The 21,234-nt window shown below is 41.7% G+C and overlaps 3 protein-coding genes across 3 annotated transcripts in view; all 3 read right to left on the reverse strand.

Moving 5' to 3' along the window:
- LOC146969508 (PC-esterase domain-containing protein 1A-like) overlaps positions 1–21,234 on the reverse strand; it is a 66,282-nt gene that overhangs the window by 38,577 nt on the left and 6,471 nt on the right. The window lies entirely within an intron of this gene.
- On the reverse strand, positions 443–6,823 carry LOC146969509 (PC-esterase domain-containing protein 1A-like). Its single transcript, XM_085806225.1, has 10 exons — positions 6,694–6,823; positions 6,140–6,221; positions 5,839–5,918; positions 5,328–5,560; positions 4,416–4,566; positions 2,384–2,630; positions 1,959–2,006; positions 1,375–1,440; positions 894–1,085; positions 443–726 (listed from the first exon to the last, which is right to left on the reverse strand). Exons 1-10 carry the CDS (start codon positions 6,712–6,714, stop codon positions 578–580), a joined length of 1,269 nt encoding a protein of 422 aa, XP_085662351.1. The 5' UTR covers positions 6,715–6,823; the 3' UTR covers positions 443–577.
- On the reverse strand, positions 15,178–21,102 carry LOC146969510 (PC-esterase domain-containing protein 1A-like). Its single transcript, XM_085806224.1, has 10 exons — positions 20,911–21,102; positions 20,380–20,461; positions 20,087–20,166; positions 19,567–19,799; positions 18,509–18,659; positions 17,523–17,769; positions 17,130–17,177; positions 16,548–16,613; positions 15,940–16,116; positions 15,178–15,774 (listed from the first exon to the last, which is right to left on the reverse strand). Exons 1-10 carry the CDS (start codon positions 20,929–20,931, stop codon positions 15,626–15,628), a joined length of 1,254 nt encoding a protein of 417 aa, XP_085662350.1. The 5' UTR covers positions 20,932–21,102; the 3' UTR covers positions 15,178–15,625.

A 21,234-nucleotide genomic window follows, 5' to 3' on the forward strand; every position in this document is an offset into this window, starting at 1 on the left:
ATTATGACTTAGCTACCTCATCATTTTGACTTAGTATCTCATAATTTTTTTTCATCAAGTGGCAGAAATGGGCTTCCATAGGATCAAGACAGAATGTAAAGGTAAAAAAAAAAGACATAATGACATGTGAACTACAGATTACCAATGTGCAAGTTTATAAAGTAGAATTACATCATCACTGCAGCAAACTACACAATATTGTGATGGACATGAGAAATGAAAAGTGGCAGTAATTTACCACTGAAGTTTGAATATGATAATGACAGTCATCCTGAATTCTTACTCACACTTACACACACACACTATCTTATACATGTACAGAAGGATCAAACACACTTCAAAAATGCAAACATCTAAGAACATACATTTCATGCCAACTTCTATTATAAGAAATTATGAATCTCCAAGGACATTAACTTAAGTGCATAAAATCAGGGTGAGCTCGTCAGTGGAAGGCTCACCGCTTCCTCCTGGTTACAGTAAGTTGAGTTTGAACACAAACATTTGACTGTAGATGATGCAGGAGATGAGTAAATAACCCCACGAGGGGCATTTGACTCAGTCTGAATAAAGCATCTCAGTAGTATTGTCCATTATGTGAGTATTGGTTGACCCTGTGATGGGTGTATGGAGCATAGTGATATCTGCTGCGTCGGCTCCTCATCACCTGCTGATGATGGTTCTCATTGTAGGGCTCATAGTGGTGCAGAGTTTGGAAATGGAAACCTGCACAACAAACAGAAAGTGTCAACATGCTCTGCAGTGGATATGGAAGCTCACCTGATTAAATAGCGACAAAGACTACACCCCCCTCTTAACACACACATAAGAATCATTCATACTAAAAAGCCTCAGAAACGTCTCCACAGCAGAGCTGTCCACTGTCCACTTACCGTTTCCATCATGTTTATTCTTGTGTCTGCGGTGAGGAGGTGGAAGGAGGGCAGGTCTGTGAGCTCTAGTGTCCTGGTCATACCACACCTGCTGTGGGTGTTGGTTCTCGAAGCTCAAGTAGTTATAAGAGAGTGTGTCCCTGGAGAACTCCTCCTGGTAGTTGTTGTAGTTTCTCCTGGGTGGCTGCCTCTCTGTGAAATCCAGAGCAGGGTGGAGGGAGAGAGGCAGGGATCAGAGGATCATGTCTCATTCTTGTGAACAAAATACCTCTATATTCCTTCATTGATTCAATGACGAGCTGATCACTTTGTTGTGCACAGAGGTCACAGTGACTCATTTGGACTCAAGGATTAACATATTCCAATTTAGTGTCAATGGTCACTGACCACCCTGAACATTATTCTGCCCATAGATCACAAATTCATTCACATTCACAAACAGACATGAACACAATACAAAACCATGTGTTTTGAACCTCACCCATGTTGAAAAAGTAGTCGGCAGGAGGAGAGTAGTGGTATTTGGTACCCTGCACTTGATGCCCTCCTGAAAAAGCAGAAAGAATCAGATGACTACAAGTTTCACTATTTTAATGTAATTTCTAGTCTAACACTGATTCTCTTGCAATTTCATTTCACTAAAAGCCCAAAGAAACTAAAGATGGACCAAACAAAGTTTTCATTCAACTGAGAACAACAACAACCATGAGCCTAGGTCTGGGGAGTTTAATAATATGAAACTTTTACTATTCAAGCACTGATGTCAATCACTGTGATTTTCTAAATATTATCATCTGATAAACAACCGCCAGATTATTTGTTGAAACTCACTAAAACCCTCACTAATTATTCATGAGGAGCCGACTTTCAGTAATCATGCTGTCCAATGTGATGGACAAAGTGTACACAATTCAATTTGTTGTGTTGTGCTACAATTGCATTTTCCAAACAAAAACATCCCAGCATTTGTTAGCTTTAAGTGGCTCCTGGTTGTTGTCATTGACTCGTCCTATTTTAATGAAATAATCCTGTTGACCACATCACCACCACCTCCTGATGTCTCACCTGCAGGCTTGGTTGCATTCACATGGGCTGGCTGTGGAACAGTATTTTCTGTCAAAGAACAAACTTGTGTTACCTCAAAATCAATAAAATACATTCATTCAAAAACCCTAAGACCCAGACCATGAAGTCTGGGGCGACCCCGTAACTGAGTGACTAGGATGAATACCACATTGACACAAATACTCTTGAGTAACCAGAACCCAGTTCAACTGTGAAGCGGCCAGACTGCTGCATTTCATTCTCCTTCTGTCTCTTTGTCAATCTACACTGTCCTGTTAGATAAAGGCAGAAAAAAGCCAAAAAATTAACTCAAACATCATGATAGTTGTCAGAGTCATTTCTATTTTCCTCACCTACAAGTCCCGTCTCCAAGGGGAAGCATATGGTCTTGTGTGTGTGTGTTTGTGTGTGTTTCTCCTCCTCACCAACAGCCTTCAGTGGACAGGGCATGTCGACGCCCCAGGCCTGTGCAACGTGCTGTAACAGCAGGGAGGTGATCTTGCGATGTGCGATGGCGTTCCAGTGGACTCCGTCATTTGTGCGATGGTGCAGGGAGAAGCGGAACTGATAGTGCAGGTCCAGCACGTCCATCCCGTGGATGTCAGCCAAAGTCCCACTGTAGTAGTTCCCTTCTATGATGTCGTACCGCAGCTGGGGAGCCTTGTGCTGGATCTGAGTTGTAGCAAATAGAGAGGTCAGAGCATTAAAGAGGAACTATGCAAGTCTGGTCGCTTTTCCTCTGTTTTGCTAACCCTCTGCCTGGCCATGTGTATTTGTAATGAAGTGAGAAATCACTGTGGATAACGTTATATAACATATACAGTGTCACAACGTGTTTATTTGTGTAGTAACAAAAGATTGCGTGTTACGGAACGCGTTTGTGTCGCAGTGAGCTGGGACAACATACTGTCATCAACTCTCACTGCATCCGTCCTACTCTCCCCTCTCTGCTGTATTATTTTGTATGCAGGTATTAGATAAGAATACAAACTAGTATTTCCTGTATGAGCGGGTCAATCCCACTGCTCTCAAGGCAGCTGGACACAGGTCAAAGTTCAAAGACAACCGCCTACAGCAGGGGTACTCAAATACATTTTTCGAAGGGCCAGAATTTTTCTTAACAGACACCTTGGGGGCCGCACATTCAAATAGGCCTAGATTGAAATTAAATTCACCTTTTTCGTCTAATAATTTAAATATTTTTTATTTTACTTGTAAGCACATCATTTTTATTTATACACTTCATGGTGTTTTGTATGATATAAAATGAAAAATCTTGACATTATCATATAATTTACATATCATGCTGGAGCTTTACACTGCTGACTTGTATCCTCAGACATGCCCTGTGATTTTCAGCTTAAATATGAAAGGAGGCTGACCATCACAGGACGTCTGACTCTGTTCTGAGGATACAAGTCATTGGTCCTGAAATGTGTGTTTCTCTTCTATAATACACATTCTACATCTCGGAGGCGACGTCTTTCCACACACGGGCTTCCTTCACCTGTCAAACGAGGCAGAGCTCAGTGGGAAACAGTAGGAGACACAGGCCGAGGGAACCGGGGCACAACACGGGGGGAGAAGCAGGTCGTGCAGCTGTGCACCGCGGACGTGCACGAAAAAACAATTGCGTCTCATCAAATGTGCGCGGCTACGGCTTTTCAGTTGTGAGCGTGCATGACTCGCGGCTACATTGAATGGGTTTGAGCGCGCGCAAAAGACGCTTCATCTGAACGGCCCCCCATGCATGATGCACACACAGTTGAACCAAGACGGCGGTGAAAATCACCCACGGTCTCTGCAGACAGGCAGGGAAAACCCTGCAGTCCAGCCCGCTCCCCAAACACTCGCGCATGGTGATCTGGGTTCGTCAGCGTTTCTGTATCCCAGTGCAGGGCCTCACAGGCACACACAAACGCTCCGCACGTGTTTCCATGTCCCAGCGCTTTGACTTACAGGCGCACGGAGCCCGAGAAATACAGTATACAGTAATATGTAAACTAGTAGAACTCAGTCGCGGGCCTGATTGGAAGGTTCGGCGGGCCGGATGCGGCCCGCGGGCCGCCTATTGAGTACCGCTGGCCTACAGTCTCAATGAAGCAGCTCAGTCAAGTCTGTCGCTAGTCTGAATGGCACAAACACCTGTTTGAATTCACACTCACATGTATCAGTACAGAACATGTTGGTGGGACATGTACAGGCTGTACAATCATCAGTAAATTCAAATCTTGTAATTTAATAAATCTGTGATGACACTCAACCTGGTGAGGAGTCAACCTGTTGTCCGTTGTGCTGCTGACAGGACAGCTGGTCTCAGGACAGTGATAATGCTCCATGTCACCTACCACTACAATTGATGCAGGAACAAATTATTCTAATTCTAAGAAAGAGGGAGGAACAAATGTGCACCAACCTGACCCAAAACACTCAATGTCTACTTGATGATGCATGTACCTCAGGGACAAGGAACCCTCCTTTGATCCTCTCCCCCAGTGGCATGGTTACATTCCAAATAATCAGCGTTTCTTCTGGCAAAACCGATTTAAGCTCATCAAAGAACTTGTCCAGGTTCTGTTTGTAGTCATTGAGCCAGGATGAGTTGTACCTTTGAATCAGAGAAAAATAAAAATTACCGGTACTAGGCACAAAAAAAATCTAAATGAGATATCTGAACATAAATGACACTTTACACTAGGGGACATGTTAGACCAACAGCTTCAGCTGCTTCTTGTGGTTTAGGCCGACTTAATACATTACATAACACAGCGTTTCTCTACAACTGCTCCCTCTCTTAAATAGAGTGCTGAAGCGGAAGCAGGAAGTAACGTCGCCATGGGACCTCCAGTTCTCAAAAAATCTCAACAAACTGCTGATTTCTCAGCATGAAACACTATGTTTTAAATAGGTAGAGGTCATATTTTTTCTCATGGCATAATTCAATTGGATCACAAAATAACTCCTTTGACTCCCGTTCACTTGCATGGAGATTTTTTCCGAATTGAGGTCCCATGGCGACAGTTACTTCCTGCTTCCGCTTCAGCTCTCTCTATGTCAAAATAAACCAATTATCAAGTGTCTGAAACCTGATGCAGAGCAACAACCAGCTCTACAGTTGTAGAGAACTGTCCACCTCCACTCACTCCTGTCAGCCGTTTCATCAAGTGAGGAAGAAATTTGATCTCAACAAGCACAAACAAAGTTTGTTTGTTTTTTAGGAGTTTGCCAATATTCACCACTTAGTTGAGTACAGTGGCTGCTTATGCTATGTCAAATAAATATCAAGATAATCATTGTTAATACAATGTCAAATACATTTTAAGATAATCACTGTTAACACCATTAATGGCTGTCGTTTTGTTTAACCACCTGGAAATATCCCACACACACGAATTGGCAATGACAACATCTGGTTTCAGTCCATGGCGGAAGTCTTCAATGATGCTCCTCATATATGTAGAGAAAACTCTCGTAATAAAATAAAAGCGGACCAGGTGATGGGCTGACTGGTACTGTCGGACTTCAGTGTACTGGGTGCCATTGTGCAGCGTGTTTAGGCAGCCTCCCTCCACCAGACAGTCCTGCTCAAAACTCATCTCCCCCTGAAAAACACAACAATATGCAGTATGTTTCAGTGGAGATGGTAGAACCAAAAAAGAAAAAGGACACACAAGCCATCTGTTCAGAAAAGAAAGAAACCAGAATTTTTTTTTTTACTGAAATGAATGGCCAAGAACAAGGATGGGAAAAGAAGGGACAAAGTCTCAATCTTTAAAAAAAAAAAATCCAATCTCAAATGATGTTGCCATACTGGGCTCTTCGCGATTAGACTGAAATGGTGACACAGTTAACAAAAACATTCATGTGATGATCTACTTGCCTTTGTTTTCAGTTGTTGTAGGGACAGATATTTCTCCTTCTGGAGGAGGAGGACAAGGTCCTTGTAGACTGACCGCTGGACTGAGGAGGAGACACACAGAGACCCATGTTCACAGACAGTCACAAGACTTGTAGCTACAGACTCTATTCAAGCTCACTATACAACACTTAATAACAAAGTGCACATGTTAACACTAAATTGCCCATTAATTTCAGAGAAAGAGGACCCATTTACAAACTTTTCTCTGTATACCTGTTCAAATACTGTGTAAATGACCAGGTGTTTGTCAACTGTGACTTACTTGAGTCTCCCAGCACCACGACAAACTTGTTGTGGAGCAGCTTCTGGGCCTGCTGCTGGCTGACACACCGCATCGTCTCCCTCTGTTAATCACAAACACACTGTCTTCATCTACTGTGACAGTGAAGAGTCCCCGCCATTAGAGTCAAGGAGGGACAACAAGAAGAGGCCAGTGGCCACACCATCACTTCGGTGGCTGATACATTTAAATGCATAAGTTCCCTCACTTAACTTTCATTAGCATGATAATAACCTCAATTAGCCATAGCTAGTGCTGAAGAAATATACTTACCATTGTTGAATTTATTTGAGAAGTGTTTCCTTATCTCCCAGAAGAAGCTGCTACTGACGCTAGACTTTTTTCTCTTTTTTTCGGCTTGTTTGCTTGTTTCTTTTCAAAGTTATGTTAGCTAACATGAGCCTGAGTCCAGCTCCCAAACCCAAACAATATCCATGCCAACACTCCGGTTCGTTTGTAAAGTTGCTTTTACAACTCAGTCCAGTTATAAACTATGTTTTTTCCGATTTGTCACTAAAGTAAGAGTTGTAACTTACCACATTCTTCTGCCCAGCCATGGTTTTTTCGACACACTCAGGTTTGTTTCCTCGTAGACGCTCTCCTCTCTCTCCGCCGGCGGGAGTTTCGAGCGCGTTTTAGCGTCTGGCTCCGAGCAACATGGCGGACCGTCACTTTCTGCCACTTACGTGATGATGGTGCGGCCGCTTTCCCGATGCGTCGATGAGACGTGATTGGTTGGTTCAATCTCCAACAGCTCTGTGATTAATCCAGGTGTGTCTGATCCATAGGGTCTGATCATTGTGACTACTCACACACCTGGATTAATCAGTTTGTCCAATCATGTAAGACAGGAAATGCCTTAAATTCAGGAAGTAGCGGAGCTGTGTGCATATGGGGTCAGCCGAGATGGCGATCAACTTAGGGGTGGGGGGGTGGGGGCTATTCTCTGCTGGGTAAGTTGTTCATAACAGTAAGTTAGCTGTGTAGTGTGAATTCTCGAAGTCCAGGTGCCTAATCAACGTTTGCAGCTTTGTTGAACTGACTCTTCAAATGACTTTTATAGGTCAAAAACTGTCCCACTGAAAACTGACTGTCACTGATTTAAAAGATGGGGCCATATTGCTGGAAATGGTTTAGCCTAGGCCTACTGTTGGAGAAGTGTGTTGAGATTTTGGTTTGTGTAAACAAGAGAAGGGTCACTGACTGATTGTCAGCCCTGCATTTCATTTTAAACTCAACTCCTCCAGTGAGTGGGTTTTTCATAGTGAACGTCCCCGTTTACTTTTTTTTATTTATTTATTTTTTGCTTTTGTGTCATCTCAGGAAAAAGGAGGCCCATGTTTCAGTCATTCCCTTGAGGACCATGTAACAGTTGTAAATAAGTTGTAAGAACGTAAGCGTGGTGGCGCTGGGACGTCATTGAGCGTCGCGCCGCGTTTTGTTTTCAGTTGAGAAGAAGGCTACCCGATGAGTGGACGCCATTAGCTTACTGAGCTGCCGGTTTCTCCCTATGGTTTCTCCTTTTTCCTCTTCTTAACTCAGCTAACAGTGAGTAAAGTGAGACCGCTTCTTTGTCATGTATGATAGTATGAAGTGTTTGGCTCAATAAAAGGGCAAGAGTGAAGTCCCAAGTGAACTATTTTTAACTGTTTTTCCTGCTCACAAGACCGACTCTCACTCACGAACTGGTACAACCAGTTCAAACTAATTGCAGACTTTGTGGAAAGTAAGTTCTTTGCCAGTGTTTACTGCATATTAAACTTTTCAGGTGAATGTGATTTTCACAGCATTTGAGTTTGGTGTATTTTCTTGAAATTTCTGTGTAGTAGGTCGAGTACCTTGATTGCTACAAAAGATGCAGTTTTAGCTGACATTCTCTGGTCAAAACACTTCCTTTCACTGTTGGGTGTGGTCTCTTGTGTCCTCTTGCACCTGTGAGTTTCAAAATGTAGTCCTACACCTGCCATGTTGGGGACCAGCAGGTGTTTCAATTTGAGTTGTTTCTGATTGGCGTAGAACTAGGCTTGATTAGTTTGAAACAGCTGTGGGTCCCCAACATGGCAGGTGTTCAACATTGCTGTCCTTGAAGAATTCATTCATTTATTGCCATCTGTTTTGTTTATTAGGGGACTGCAGATTCAGTGCAGGAAATCAGCAGGGCTATAAGGAAGAGAAACTTCAGATTTTCCAGACAGAGTTGTCTATCCTCAACACACTCGTAGCTGATATAGTAAACTCTCAAAGAGGAGGTTACTGCCCCAGCTGGCTTGGAGCTCTTCCCCTTCATCTCAGCCATAATTTTCTCATTGGCTTCAGCTTCTTCTTTTGTCTTTTGCACCAACAGACAGATGTTCCTCAGCTGGGGATCCAGGATCTTGAAGTGGATAACATTTCTCAGAAACTTGTGGCTAAGAACAGATATTACTTAAAACTCAAGTGAAAATACTGAAACTGGAGAAAGAGAAACTCTTGAAAGAAAAATGAAAAGGTGGAAATTCTGAAGAGGGACCTGCAGGAACAGCTCACAGCTAAATGGGAGGCTGCAGAACACTACAAAGAGCAGGTCAGTATCACCACAAAACACAGCAATACAGATTTACAAGCATCTCTGTAGCTACATTGTTTGTTTTTAATTCAAAAGCACATAGACCTTTTCTTCAACTCCTATTGACTGATTTCTGCTGTCAGATGAGTAATCTGGATGGAAGCTCTGATATTAAAGTACTTGTTTTTATTGTTGCAATGCTACAGTTGGAGAAAGCAGTGAGTCATTACAACAACAAGACCAACAGGTGGTGGCTGAACTCAAGCATTCCCTGGAAGTTAAGGAAAGTGAAGTGAAAGCCATAATGGAGAACAAGCTATTTCAAACTGGCCACTGTGTCGGAGAGTTTTTTCTCATTCGTCTGGGCCCTGTCCAAATCCCGTTGAAGGCACAGGTTGGTAGTATGAAGCACGCAGAAATGTGAACACTTTCAAGTTCAACATGCAGTTCAAGGATGTGTTTGACATAGAATTGATCACTACATTTGTTCAATTTCAGCTGGCCTCCGCTGATGTTGCAGGCACAGAATAAGATTCATGGGAACGTCAAAGTGACGCACGTCTGTTGCACTTCCTCCATTGCTAACACACTCTCTCAAGTATTTAGACAAGGGTGAAGAGAACTAGCACCAGGTGATGGTCCTCCCAGATAAGTAGCATGAAGTCTTTCAGTTCTGCACCAATGCCAGTAATATAATACAGTGTGTGCCATAAACATGCAGTGTGCAGGAGTTTCTGCCACCTTGTTAAGGGTGATGTTTATAACCGTTTGGTCCTGTGCCTGGTCCTGCACCGTTTGACAGACGAACTTGAAATTTTTTGGGGCTGAATCCAGTGCCATTTTATCTGTACTGGTCCTAGGTGATGAAAAAGAAAACAATTGAGTATGAGGGAAGGAATAACATTCAATTTGATGATGGGGAACTTCAACATAATGGTATACTTTTTAAAAACATATAAAATTTGATAGGACTGATATTGACATTTGTGTCTTGCCAAAAATCATAAAAAGTTTCTCAAGTACATGTTTACAATATAATATTGGGTAGAGATGGTTTTAGCAATTACAGAAGGACACAATTGTAACACCTGTGTGACATACCGGTTAATGTGTCTGTTTATACAAGTGTTTCCAACGAGACCGCCTGTAGTTCCTGTCGCTTGGCTGCCACGCGCTCTGATCTGCGAACAAGCGGTGTGCTTGATTCACCGGGTGCTGAAAGTTTCCTGCAAAAGGTAAGCAATCATGTTGTGCAAGGTGCAAGGTTAGAATCACCAACAGATTTCCACTATGCTTCTGGAGATTTTATCTCCTTTTCCCCGATTTATTTCTACATTAATTGTGCAAGAAAAAGGGCAAGGTAAAAAGCCAGCTTCCTGAGAAGTCTTGAGAACAATAGGCCCTCTTTGTAGGGAAACAAAGTCAAGTCAATTTCATTTATGTAAGAAGAACATATCAGAGTTTACTTTCATAGAACAAATCCAACATTTGAAAAAAAAGTCCTGGAAAAGAAATGGCTGGATATTGTAACACTATGCAGTGTTATGCAGGATGATTTTAGGGTCAGCAGTATATTTTTTTGCTGTAACTTTTTTTTAAAGACATCTTTTAGTGTGAAAATGCTAACTAAATATTTCCCTTTATCCTTTCAAAACACCCCATAAGGTCACTGCAGCATCATTGTAGCCATATGTGATTGTATTAACTGTGATCTACAGAAAACCCCAGGCTCACTCCCAACCAAACCTCTCCAGTGCACGACTGATGTCTGTGGAGCTGTCTGACACACCCGCCAGCTGGAGCTCTGTGAATGGATTGTGCTCCGTCTGAACCCTGAAGACCAGAGTAAGTAGCCTACACACTTGGCTGATGCAGGAGGTTGTGTGCTAAGGTGAGAAAATGAGAGGTCATATTTCAAACAACATTTCCTCACAGTTTCCTTCACAGATGACAAACCCAGCCCAGGTGACCCATCTGACACAATCTGCCGGGCGTCCATGATGCCTGGCCAGCTGCAAGACTCTCTCTTCTCCCACCGGCACTCTCATCAATCAGGTGCTGCAGCCAATACTCGTTCTCGTCTGGCCCTGATGCCCTGATGCCCTGATGCCCTGATGCCCGTCCATCTGCCATCAAGAACGGTCGGCTCCTCTCAGCTGAAGTTTGAAGTACAGACAATGTAGATGAAGACCGTTTTGTGCCTTTTGGACTTCTCAGCTGAGGTTGGTTTTATTAATAGTTAAACATTTGTTATGTCTGATGTTACATAATATTTTCTTTGCATTGGAATTTGTTTTGTTGGACTTAAATGTGCTTTTAGGTGTTTTTTTTTCCTCTTAATTTGCAGTAGTATGTACTGTATAATGTAATCTTGGAGAAACTTAGGCTGTCTTTACACTGCAGGTCTTGATGCCCAATTCCGATTTGTTGCCTATATCCGATTTTTTTGACGGTCTATTTACATGTTCTATCAGAAGTGACCCAGATCTGATATCTGCATTTACACCTGCTGTGCCTGCATGAAACGACCCGCTGGAAATAAACTAGTGATTTCAGGAAATTGTCACGTAATAATATAAGAATATTTTTAAACAAAGGTGAGTCTGGTGTTCAGAGTTTATATCCAACACGTCACTTACAAAGTGAACGTTACAAAATAACGTTAGTGAAGTGGCTGCGTGGAGCCTTTTTTTTTACAGTCTATGCGTGGAGCGGAGCTGCTGTGAGATGAGCAGCTGAGTGACGGTGACAGTTGTGCCACCGTTTGATCCTCCGTCGCTCGCGTCGTGAGGACGGGGACAGCCTCACACATTTATACAATGTTTGTTTTTCCTCTCTTGATCTCTTATCGGCTCGGTTCGGTTTTTGCCGGTAGGAAAACCTGAAATCTGGTGTTTATCTCGCGCTCCCTCGCTTGATCCGCATAGAAATGAATGTTACTGTAGTGGCTATATGAAAACAAGAACTAGTGAGGGGGAAAAAAACAGACGCGCGGACACCACAAAAAATATTTTTTTATTTATTTAAACCTTTATTTTAACTCGTTGGTCATTGAGGTTTCCCTCATTTACAGGGACGACGAGTTTATTAAACACTGTAAGGCCTGTGACAGTGATTACAGCTGGCCACAGCTGACCACGGTAGTCCAGGTCAGCCCCACGTGTCAATCACGGACTACAGAGGTTCAGCGAGACGCGTGAGCACGTGAATTAATATTATCATTGATGACGTATGACACGCATTGCCAGGGAAGATCCGATCTGTCTGTTTAGACTGCAGACGCATTGGCAGAGATCCGATTTGTATCTGATTTATTTCCACATATAACGGGGGCCTGAATCTGATCTGACAATATCCGATTCCATGCGCATTTGTCCCGTTTACACATTCATGTTACAGATCCGATCTGAGCCACTTGAGAGAAAAAAATCGGAATTGGGCCACTTGAACCGTGCAGTGTAAAGACAGCCACAGAGGTCAGAAGATACTGTTTTCTGATAATTGGTGTTGTATACTATGATCAAGTTAATTAGTGAATAATACTGCCATGGTATACATCTGTCACTGCTCTTAAAAAGAAAGAAAAAACACAGGTTAGGCTTTTGTGTTTACTTCAAAGGAAATCTGGTTACACTTAAGTAAGTCATTGGGCCGTTCCAAAATTATGTAATTGGTAAATGTTTATAGATTTAATTTACTGATGCTCTATTTGTCTCTTTCTCACTTTCACAGAAAAAGGTGAGGGCCAGCTGCTTCCCTCATCCCCCTCACCCCTAAAAACAAGAATGTGGACCGTCCAGCTCACAGCTTCGGCCTGCTCTCAGTCCAGTGAGTGTAGTATATGCACATTCATAAATATTAATTTACTGTGGGGTTGAAAATGAAGAGGGTGACAAACTGTCACTTCATGTTACTGTAGAATATGTTTTTTTTTTCTTGCAAGTGTCAGGCAGGCTGAGCGGAGGCTGTCTATGGCGTTGTGTATTGAGAATACCCCAAAACACAACTACCTGAAGAAAGGGCTGAATAAACTACGCAGCTCTACCAGAAAATCTCCAGGAAGAAGTTTGAAGTCACCCGCTCAGGCAGCTGCCTGATCAACTTATGATGTTACCCAACGTTTGATTTCACTTCCATAGTTCCAAAGAACTCAGCGATGAAAACTGCATTTTAATTGAATCTAAATAATAAATTATTATTGTGATAAATTGCAAAATTTTCATTGGTGTTTTTGTTTTCAGTTGTCCCTAATCCTCTTCCATACAGCCTCATAGGTACCAGTTCTTTGACCAGGAGCTGACATGTCCTAATTTGTACTCCTGGGGGGGCGGGATTAAATTCTACATTTCATTTATCAACCTATAACTAATTTAGAAGCCTTGTTCTTAGTCTGCTTACAAAACCAATATTGTTCACTTGCCCCACACTTATCTGAATTTTCAGACATTTTTGGGGGGTTAGTTCTTCTTATCGGAGTAGAGTGACTGAACATTTTTAATCCCACCCTGGACCTGATTTAAGACATCAAAGTTGAATATTTCATCTTTCTTCATCTAACCATTTTTGAATATTTCATCAACCATTTTTAAAATTGTAAATGCTGTGACAATACTACATGGAACAACAACTATCCCAACTTTAGTCTCACACAAGCTGACCTTGCTGGTCGTCCTACATCCTCAATGAGTAGACACCAGACTGTAGCTCCTCTGGTCTGGAGACATTTCAAATGTCTTGAGAAAAGAGTTTTTTAACATACAAAAAAGTGTCCATGAAGGCCAGGAATCACTATTTATTATTGATAGAAGAAAATATACAAAGAAGAATAAAGGAACAATCCCAGGTTTCTGTCCAGCATTGTGAGCAGTCTATTTCTTAGACTGCTTCTGTTGTATCTCTGGGCCAACTTTAATAGTTTCTTCATCAACTTGTCTTCTAGACATTCTTTCAGTGACATTAGGGTTGGTTTTATACAGTCTCTACATTGAAGCCACGTAAACCCAACAAATAGATCCTGCCCATTTCCGTTATCAATTTAGAACACTCTTTGCTATATTGGCACACACACACAGACAGCCTTAAAACACTCTTTGCTATTAGTATATACACACACACACACACACACACACACACACACACACACACACACACACACACACACACACACACACACACACACACACACACACACACACACACACAACACACACACACACACACACACACACACACACACACACACACAGCCTTAATTTCCCATAAACACTCCTTTAAATCACTCCTTCACACACATGAATGCACAGTACACACACACCTATCATCCACTTAAAAAACATAGTGTCTCTCTCTCTCTTTATGACTTAGCTATCTCATCATTTCGATTTAGTATCTCATAATTATGACTTAGTATCTCATAATTTCGACTTAGTATCTCATAATTATGACTTAGTATTATGACTTAGTATCTCATAATTTCGATTTAGTATCTCATAATTATGACTTAGTATCTCATAATTTCAACTTAGTATCTCATAATTATGACTTAGTATCTCATAATTTCAACTTAGTATCTCATAATTATGACTTAGTATCTCATAATTTCAACTTAGTATCTCATAATTTCAACTTAGTATCTCATAATTTCGACTTAGTATCTCATAATTATGATTTAGGATCTCATAATTTTTTTCATCAAGTGGGGGAAATGGGCTTCCATATAAGATGACACTGTTCACGCTCAGCCAAGATGACGGCACATGAAGAAAAGCTTTTTTTTTTTTCTTATTTCAGCTTCCACTTCAACATTCTCCTATTTATCCTTCCTGCATTTCACTGTTCTCAGGAAACTACAGCCAATATTTGCAAAGTTAAGACTAAAGCACTAACAACAGAGGCAGAGCTGTCTCTTTATATTCTTGTCAAACTGATTGGTGTCTGATTACTTTAAGTCCCAATGGATTTGACTCCTGAATGTCACACTATGGTGTTGTGTTGTCATCACAATTGCACCACTTTTGCCAACTCTTTATGGAAATGGGGAAAACTAAACAAGCAACAACTCATGTTTACTGTATTTACAACTTTTTAGTTTTGTATCTTTTGTATTTGTAGTGATTCAGACAATAAACGTAAGCAATTCACTTAGTAAGAGACATCCTTTGTGAATCTTTTGGGAGTCAATTTCTTCATAATTTTGTTGACAATCAGCTTACTTACAGTGCAATATGAAGGTAAACTGCTGTTTTAGACTGTGGAAACTGGCAGGTGAAAAAGAATCTTTTTTGCGGTGCTAGTTGACATGGGCCAGATTGCCTACAGGGTTTAGTGACAGGCTAAATTGCTATTGAGAAATAAAAATAATATACAAGATGATGAGAGGTGAATTCATATAGCACACCTCTACAAGTGTTTTACATGAAAGGGATCAAAAAGACATTGTAATTACCAATGTGCAAGTTTTATTAAGTAGAATTACATCATCACTGCAGCAAACTACACAATATTCTTGATGTGTGATGGACATGAGAAATGAAAAGTGGCAGTAATTTACCACTGAAGTTTGAAAATAGGACAATGACAGTCATCCTGAATTCTTACTCAAACTTCAATAACACGCCATCTTATACATTGTAAATGTAGACTTAAAAAAATAAAATATTTTGTGCAAAGATCAAACACTTCAAAAATTCAAACATCTATTTAATAACGTACATATCATGCCAACTTCTCTTATAAGAAATTATAAATCTCTAAGGACATTAATTTAAGTGCATAAAATCAGGGTGAGCTCGTCAGTGGAAGGCTCACTGCTTCCTCCTGGTTACAGTAAGTTGAGTTTGAACACAAACATTTGACTGTAGATGATGCAGGAGAAGAGTAAATAACCCCACGAGGGGCATTTGACTCAGTGTGAATAAAGCATCTCAGTAGTATTGTCCATTATGTGAGTATTGGTTGACCCTGTGATGGGTGTATGGAGCATAGTGATATCTGCTGCGTCGGCTCCTCATCACCTGCTGATGATGGTTCTCATTGTAGGGCTCATAGTGGTGCAGAGTTTGGAAATGGAAACCTGCACAACAAACAGAAAGTGTCAACATGCTCTGCAGTGGATATGGAAGCTCAACTGATTAAATAGCGACAAAGACTACACCCCCCTCTGAACACACACATAAGAACTATTCAAACTGTAGTAAAAAGCCTCAGAAACATCTCCACAGCAGAGCTGTCCACTTACCGTTTCCATCATGTCCATGTTTATTCTTGTGTCTGCGGTGAGGAGGTGGAAGGAGGGCAGGTCTGTGAGCTCTAGTGTCGTGTTCATACCACACCTGCTGTGGGTGTTGGTTCTCGAAGCTCAAGTAGTTATAAGAGAGCTCCTGGTAGTTGTAGTTTCTCCTGGGCAGCTGCCTCTCTGTGAAATCCAGAGCAGGGTGGAGGGAGAGAGGCAGGGATCAGAGGTGAGTTGTGTCATTATGTCTCATTCTTGTGAACAAAATACCTCTATATTCCTTCATTGATTCAACAATGAGCTGATCACTTTGTTGTGCACAGAGGTCACAGGGACCTCACAAAACATCTTTGGTTCCGAGTGTCATATCTCAAAGCACCTTGGGGAATGGTATTCCTATTTAGTACTAATAATATTCATCTGGGCTTTATGTCTGATAAGAGGTCAAAGTTCAAGGTCACAGTGACTCATTTGGACTCAAGGATTAACATATTCCAATTTAGTGTCAATGGTCACTGACCACCCTGAACATTATTCTGCCCATAGATCACAAATTCATTCACATTCACAAACAGACATGAACACAATACAAAACCATTTGTTTTGACCCTCACCCATGTTGAAAAAGTAGTCAGCAGGAGGAGAGTAGTGGTATTTGGTACCCTGCACTTGATGCCCTCCTGAAAAAGCAGAAAGAATCAGATGACCACAAGTTTCACTATTTTAATGTGATTTCTAGTGTAACACTGATTCTCTTGCAAGTTAATTTCACTTAAAAGCCCAAAGACACTAAAGATGGACAAAACAAAGTTTTCATTCAACTGAGAACAACAACCATAAACCTAGGTCTGGGGAGTTTAATAATATGAAACTTTTACTATTCAAGCACTGATGTCAATCACTGTGATTTTCTAAATATTATCATCTGATAAACAACCGCCAGATTATTTGTTGAAACTCACTAAAACCCTCACTAATTATTCATGAGGAGCCGACTTTCAGTAATCATGCTGTCCAATGTGATGGACAAAGTGTACACAATTCAATTTGTTGTGTTGTGCTACAATTGCATTTTCCAAACAAAAACATCCCAGCATTTGTTAGCTTTAAGTGGCTCCTGGTTGTTGTCATTGACTCGTCCTATTTTAATGAAATAATCCTGTTGACCACATCACCACCACCTCCTGATGTCTCACCTGCAGGCTTGGTTGCATTCACATGGGCTGGCTGTGGAACAGTATTTTCTGTCAAAGAACAAACTTGTGTTACCTCAAAATCAATAAAATACATTCATTCAAAAACCCTAAGACCCAGACCATGAAGTCTGGGGCGACCCCGTAACTGAGTGACTAGGATGAATACCACATTGACACAAATACTCTTGAGTAACCAGAACCCAGTTCAACTGTGAAGCAGCCAGACTGCTGCATTTCATTCTCCTTCTGTCTCTTTGTCAACCTACACTGACAACTATCATGATGTTTGAGCTATTTTTTTGGCTTTTTTCTGCCTTTATCTAACAGGTCCCGTCTCCAAGGGGAAGCATATGGTCTTGTGTGTGTGTGTTTGTGTGCGTTTCTCCTCCTCACCAACAGCCTTCAGTGGACAGGGCATGTCGACGCCCCAGGCCTGTGCAACGTGCTGCAACAGCAGGGAGGTGATCTTGCGATGTGCGATGGCGTTCCAGTGGACTCCGTCATTTGTGCGATGGTGCAGGGAGAAGCGGAACTGATAGTGCAGGTCCAGCACGTCCATCCCGTGGATGTCAGCCAAAGTCCCACTGTAGTAGTTCCCTTCTATGACGTCGTACCGCAGCTGGGGAGCCTTGTGCTGGATCTGAGTTGTAGCAAATAGAGAGGTCAGAGCATTAAAGAGGAACTATGCAAGTCTGGTCGCTTTTCCTCTGTTTTGCTAACCCTCTGCCTGGCCATGTGTATTTGTAATGAAGCCAGTGAGAAATCAGTTACAACGTGTTTATTTGTGTAGTCTTTACGGAGCGCATATGTGTCACCGTGCTTAGAGACGAGGGCTGGGACAACATACTGTCATCAACTCTCACTGCATCCGTCCTACTCTCCCCTCTCTGCTGTATTATTTTGTATGCAGGTATTAGATAAGAATAGAAACTAGTATTTCCTGTATGAGCGGGTCAATCCCACTGCTCTCAAGGCAGCTGGACACAGGTCAAAGTTCAAAGACAACCTCCTACAGTCTCAATGAAGCAGCTCAGTCAAGTCTGTCGCTAGTCTGAATGGCACAAACACCTGTTTGAATTCACACTCACATGTATCAGTACAGAACATGTTGGTGGGACATGTACAGGCTGTACAATCATCAGTAAATTCAAATCTTGTAATTTAATAAATCTGTGATGACACTCAACCTGGTGAGGAGTCAACCTGTTGTCCGTTGTGCTGCTGACCGGACAGCTGGTCTCAGGACAGTGATAATGCTCCGTGTCACCTACCACTACAATTGATGCAGGAACAAATTATTCTAATTCTAAGAAAGAGGGAGGAACAACTGTGCACCAACCTGACCCAAAACACTCTATGTCTACTTGATGAGCATGTACCTCAGGGACAAGGAACCCTCCTTTGATCCTCTCCCCCAGTGGCATGGTTACATTCCAAATAATCAGCGTTTCTTCTGGCAAAACCGATTTAAGCTCATCAAAGAACTTGTCCAGGTTCTGTTTGTAGTCATTGAGCCAGGATGAGTTGTACCTTTGAATCAGAGAAAAATAAAAAATTACTAGGCACAAAAAATCTAAATGAGATGTCTGAACATAAATGACACTTTACACTAGGGGACATGTTAGACCAACAGCTTCAGCTGCTTCTTGTGGTTTAGGCCGACTTAATACATTACATAACACAGCGTTTCTCTACAACTGCTCCCTCTCTTAAATAGAGTGCTGAAGCGGAAGCAGGAAGTAACGTTGCCATGGGACCTCAGTTTGGAAAAAATCTCAACAAACTGCTGATTTCTCGGCATGAAACACTATGTTTTAAATAGGTAGAGGTCATATTTTTTTTCTCATGGCACAATTCAATTGGATCACGAAATAACATTATGACTCCCGTCACTTGCATGGAGACATTCTCCGAATTGAGGTCCCATGGCGACAGTTACTTCCTCCTTCCGCTTCAGCTCTCTCTATGTCAAAATAAACCAAGCATCAAGTGTCTGAAACCTGATGCAGAGCAACAACCAGCTCTACAGTTGTAGAGAACTGTCCACCTCCACTCACTCCTGTCAGCCGTTTCATCAAGACATTGGTGAGAAGAAATTTGATCTCAACAAGCACAAACAAAGTTTTGCCAATATGAACACACCTGGTCCAAGAACTTACTCAGCTAGCTCGCCTTCCATGATTTACAAAAATGTCAGACACAGTTTTATATCATTCTGTTGTCAGCTTACTGAAACTAGTTGGTGAACTCTGGACATGAGAATAATATATATTTTATTTCACTGTGACTTATTCTATTGATTTGTATCAACTTCAATGAGGAAAACAGTTGGGAATTGTAGCAGGTCTCCCTGGCCTCACCACTTTGCTGCTATGTCAAATAAATATCAAGATAATCATTGTTAACACCATTAATGGCTGCTGTTTTGTTTAACCACCTGGAAATATCCCACACACACGAGTTGGCGATGACAACGTCTGGTTTCAGTCCATGGCGGAAGTCTTCAATGATGCTCCTCATGTACGCGGAGAAAATGCGTGTAATAAAATAAAAGCGGACCAGGTGATGGGCTGACTGGTACTGTCGGACTTCAGTGTACTGGGTGCCATTGTGCAGGGTGTTTAGGCAGCCTCCCTCCACCAGACAGTCCTGCTCAAAACTCATCTCCCCCTGAAAAACACAACAATATGTTTCAGTGGAGATGGTTGGACCCCCCCCCCCCCAAAAAAAGGACACACAAGCCATCTGTTCAGAAAAGAAAGAAGCCTGAATATTTTTTTTTTAAACTGAAATTAATGGCCAAGAACAAGGATGGGAAAAGGAGAGACAAAATCACAATCTTAAAAAAAAAAAAATCCAATCTCAAATGATGTTGCCATACTGGGCTCTTCACGATTAGATTGAAATGGTGACAACAGTTAACAAAAAACATTCATGTCATGATCTAGGCTACTTGCCTTTGTTTTCAGTTGTTTTAGGGACAGGTATTTCTCCTTCTGGAGGAGGAGGACAAGGTCCTTGTAGACTGACCGCTGGACTGAGGAGGAGACACACAGAGACCCATGTTCACAGACAGTCACAAGACTTGTACAGACTCTATTCAAGCTCACTATACAACACTTAATTAATAACAAAATGCACACTAAATTGCCCATTAATTTCAGAGAAAGAGGACCCATTTACAAACTTTTCTCTGTATACCTGTTCAAATACTGTGTAAATGACCAGGTGTTTGTCAACTGTGACTTACTTGAGTCTCCCAGCACCACGACAAACTTGTTGTGGAGCAGCTTCTGGGCCTGCTGCTGGCTGACACACCGCATCGTCTCCCTCTGTTAATCACAAAGACACTGTCTTCATCTACTGTGACAGTGAAGAGTCCCCGTCATTAGAGTCAAGGAGGGACAACAAGACGAGGCCACACTATCACTTCGGTGGCCGATACATTCAAATGCGCAAGTTCCCTCACTAATTTGCATTAGCATGATAATAACCTCAATTAGCCATAGTGCTGAAGCATATTTACTTACCATTGTTGAATTTATTTTATAAGTGTTTTATCTCCCAGAAGAAGCTGCTACCGACTCTAGACTTCGCTTGTTTCTTTTCAAATGTAAGGTTAGCCAACATGAGCCTGGGCCCAAGCTCCCAAACCCAAACCCAAACAATATCCATGCCAACACTGCGGCTCGTTTGTAAAGTTGCTTTTACAACTCAGTCAGGTTATAAACTATGTTTTTTTCCCCCCCTATTTGTCACTAAAGTAAGAGTTGTAACTTACCACATTCTTCTGCCCAGCCATGGTTTTTCGACACACTCAGGTTTGTTTCCTCGTAGACGCTCTCCTCTCTCTCCGCCGGCGGGAGTTTCGAGCACGTTTTAGCGTCTGGCTCCGAGCAACATGGCGGACGACCGCCTTCCTGTGACGTCATATAGACCACACTAGATTCGACTTTTCCTACCCCCCTAAAATTAAAATTTTCTTTTCATTTCGTATATAAATATACATTGGTTTGACTTTTTTTTTGTTTATGTTCTTTTGTTTGTTCCTTTGGTGTGTACATAAAATAAAAACATTAATAAAAATCTCCCTAAATTTTCCCCT

The sequence above is a fragment of the Trachurus japonicus genome, chromosome 18, assembly GCF_045865225.1.
Source record: "Trachurus japonicus isolate A0001 chromosome 18, Traja_1.0".
Lineage (NCBI taxonomy): Eukaryota > Metazoa > Chordata > Actinopteri > Carangiformes > Carangidae > Trachurus > Trachurus japonicus.

What these genes read in the sequence shown, in the direction of transcription:
- LOC146969510 (XM_085806224.1), bottom strand. Translation starts at nt 20,931, where the DNA reads ATGGCTGGGCAGAAGAATGTG. An exon ending in TGGCTGGGCAGAAGAATGTG is followed by an intron (nt 20,462 to 20,910) that starts GTAAGTTACAAC and finishes TGTGATTAACAG; the next exon opens with AGGGAGACGATGCGGTGTGT. An exon ending in TGTGTGTGGGATATTTCCAG is followed by an intron (nt 18,660 to 19,566) that starts GTGGTTAAACAA and finishes TCTGATTCAAAG; the next exon opens with GTACAACTCATCCTGGCTCA.
- LOC146969509 (XM_085806225.1), bottom strand. Translation starts at nt 6,714, where the DNA reads ATGGCTGGGCAGAAGAATGTG. An exon ending in CGTGGTGCTGGGAGACTCAA is followed by an intron (nt 5,919 to 6,139) that starts GTAAGTCACAGT and finishes TCTCCTCCTCAG; the next exon opens with TCCAGCGGTCAGTCTACAAG. An exon ending in GAATAAACATGATGGAAACG is followed by an intron (nt 727 to 893) that starts GTAAGTGGACAG and finishes TTTGTTGTGCAG; the next exon opens with GTTTCCATTTCCAAACTCTG.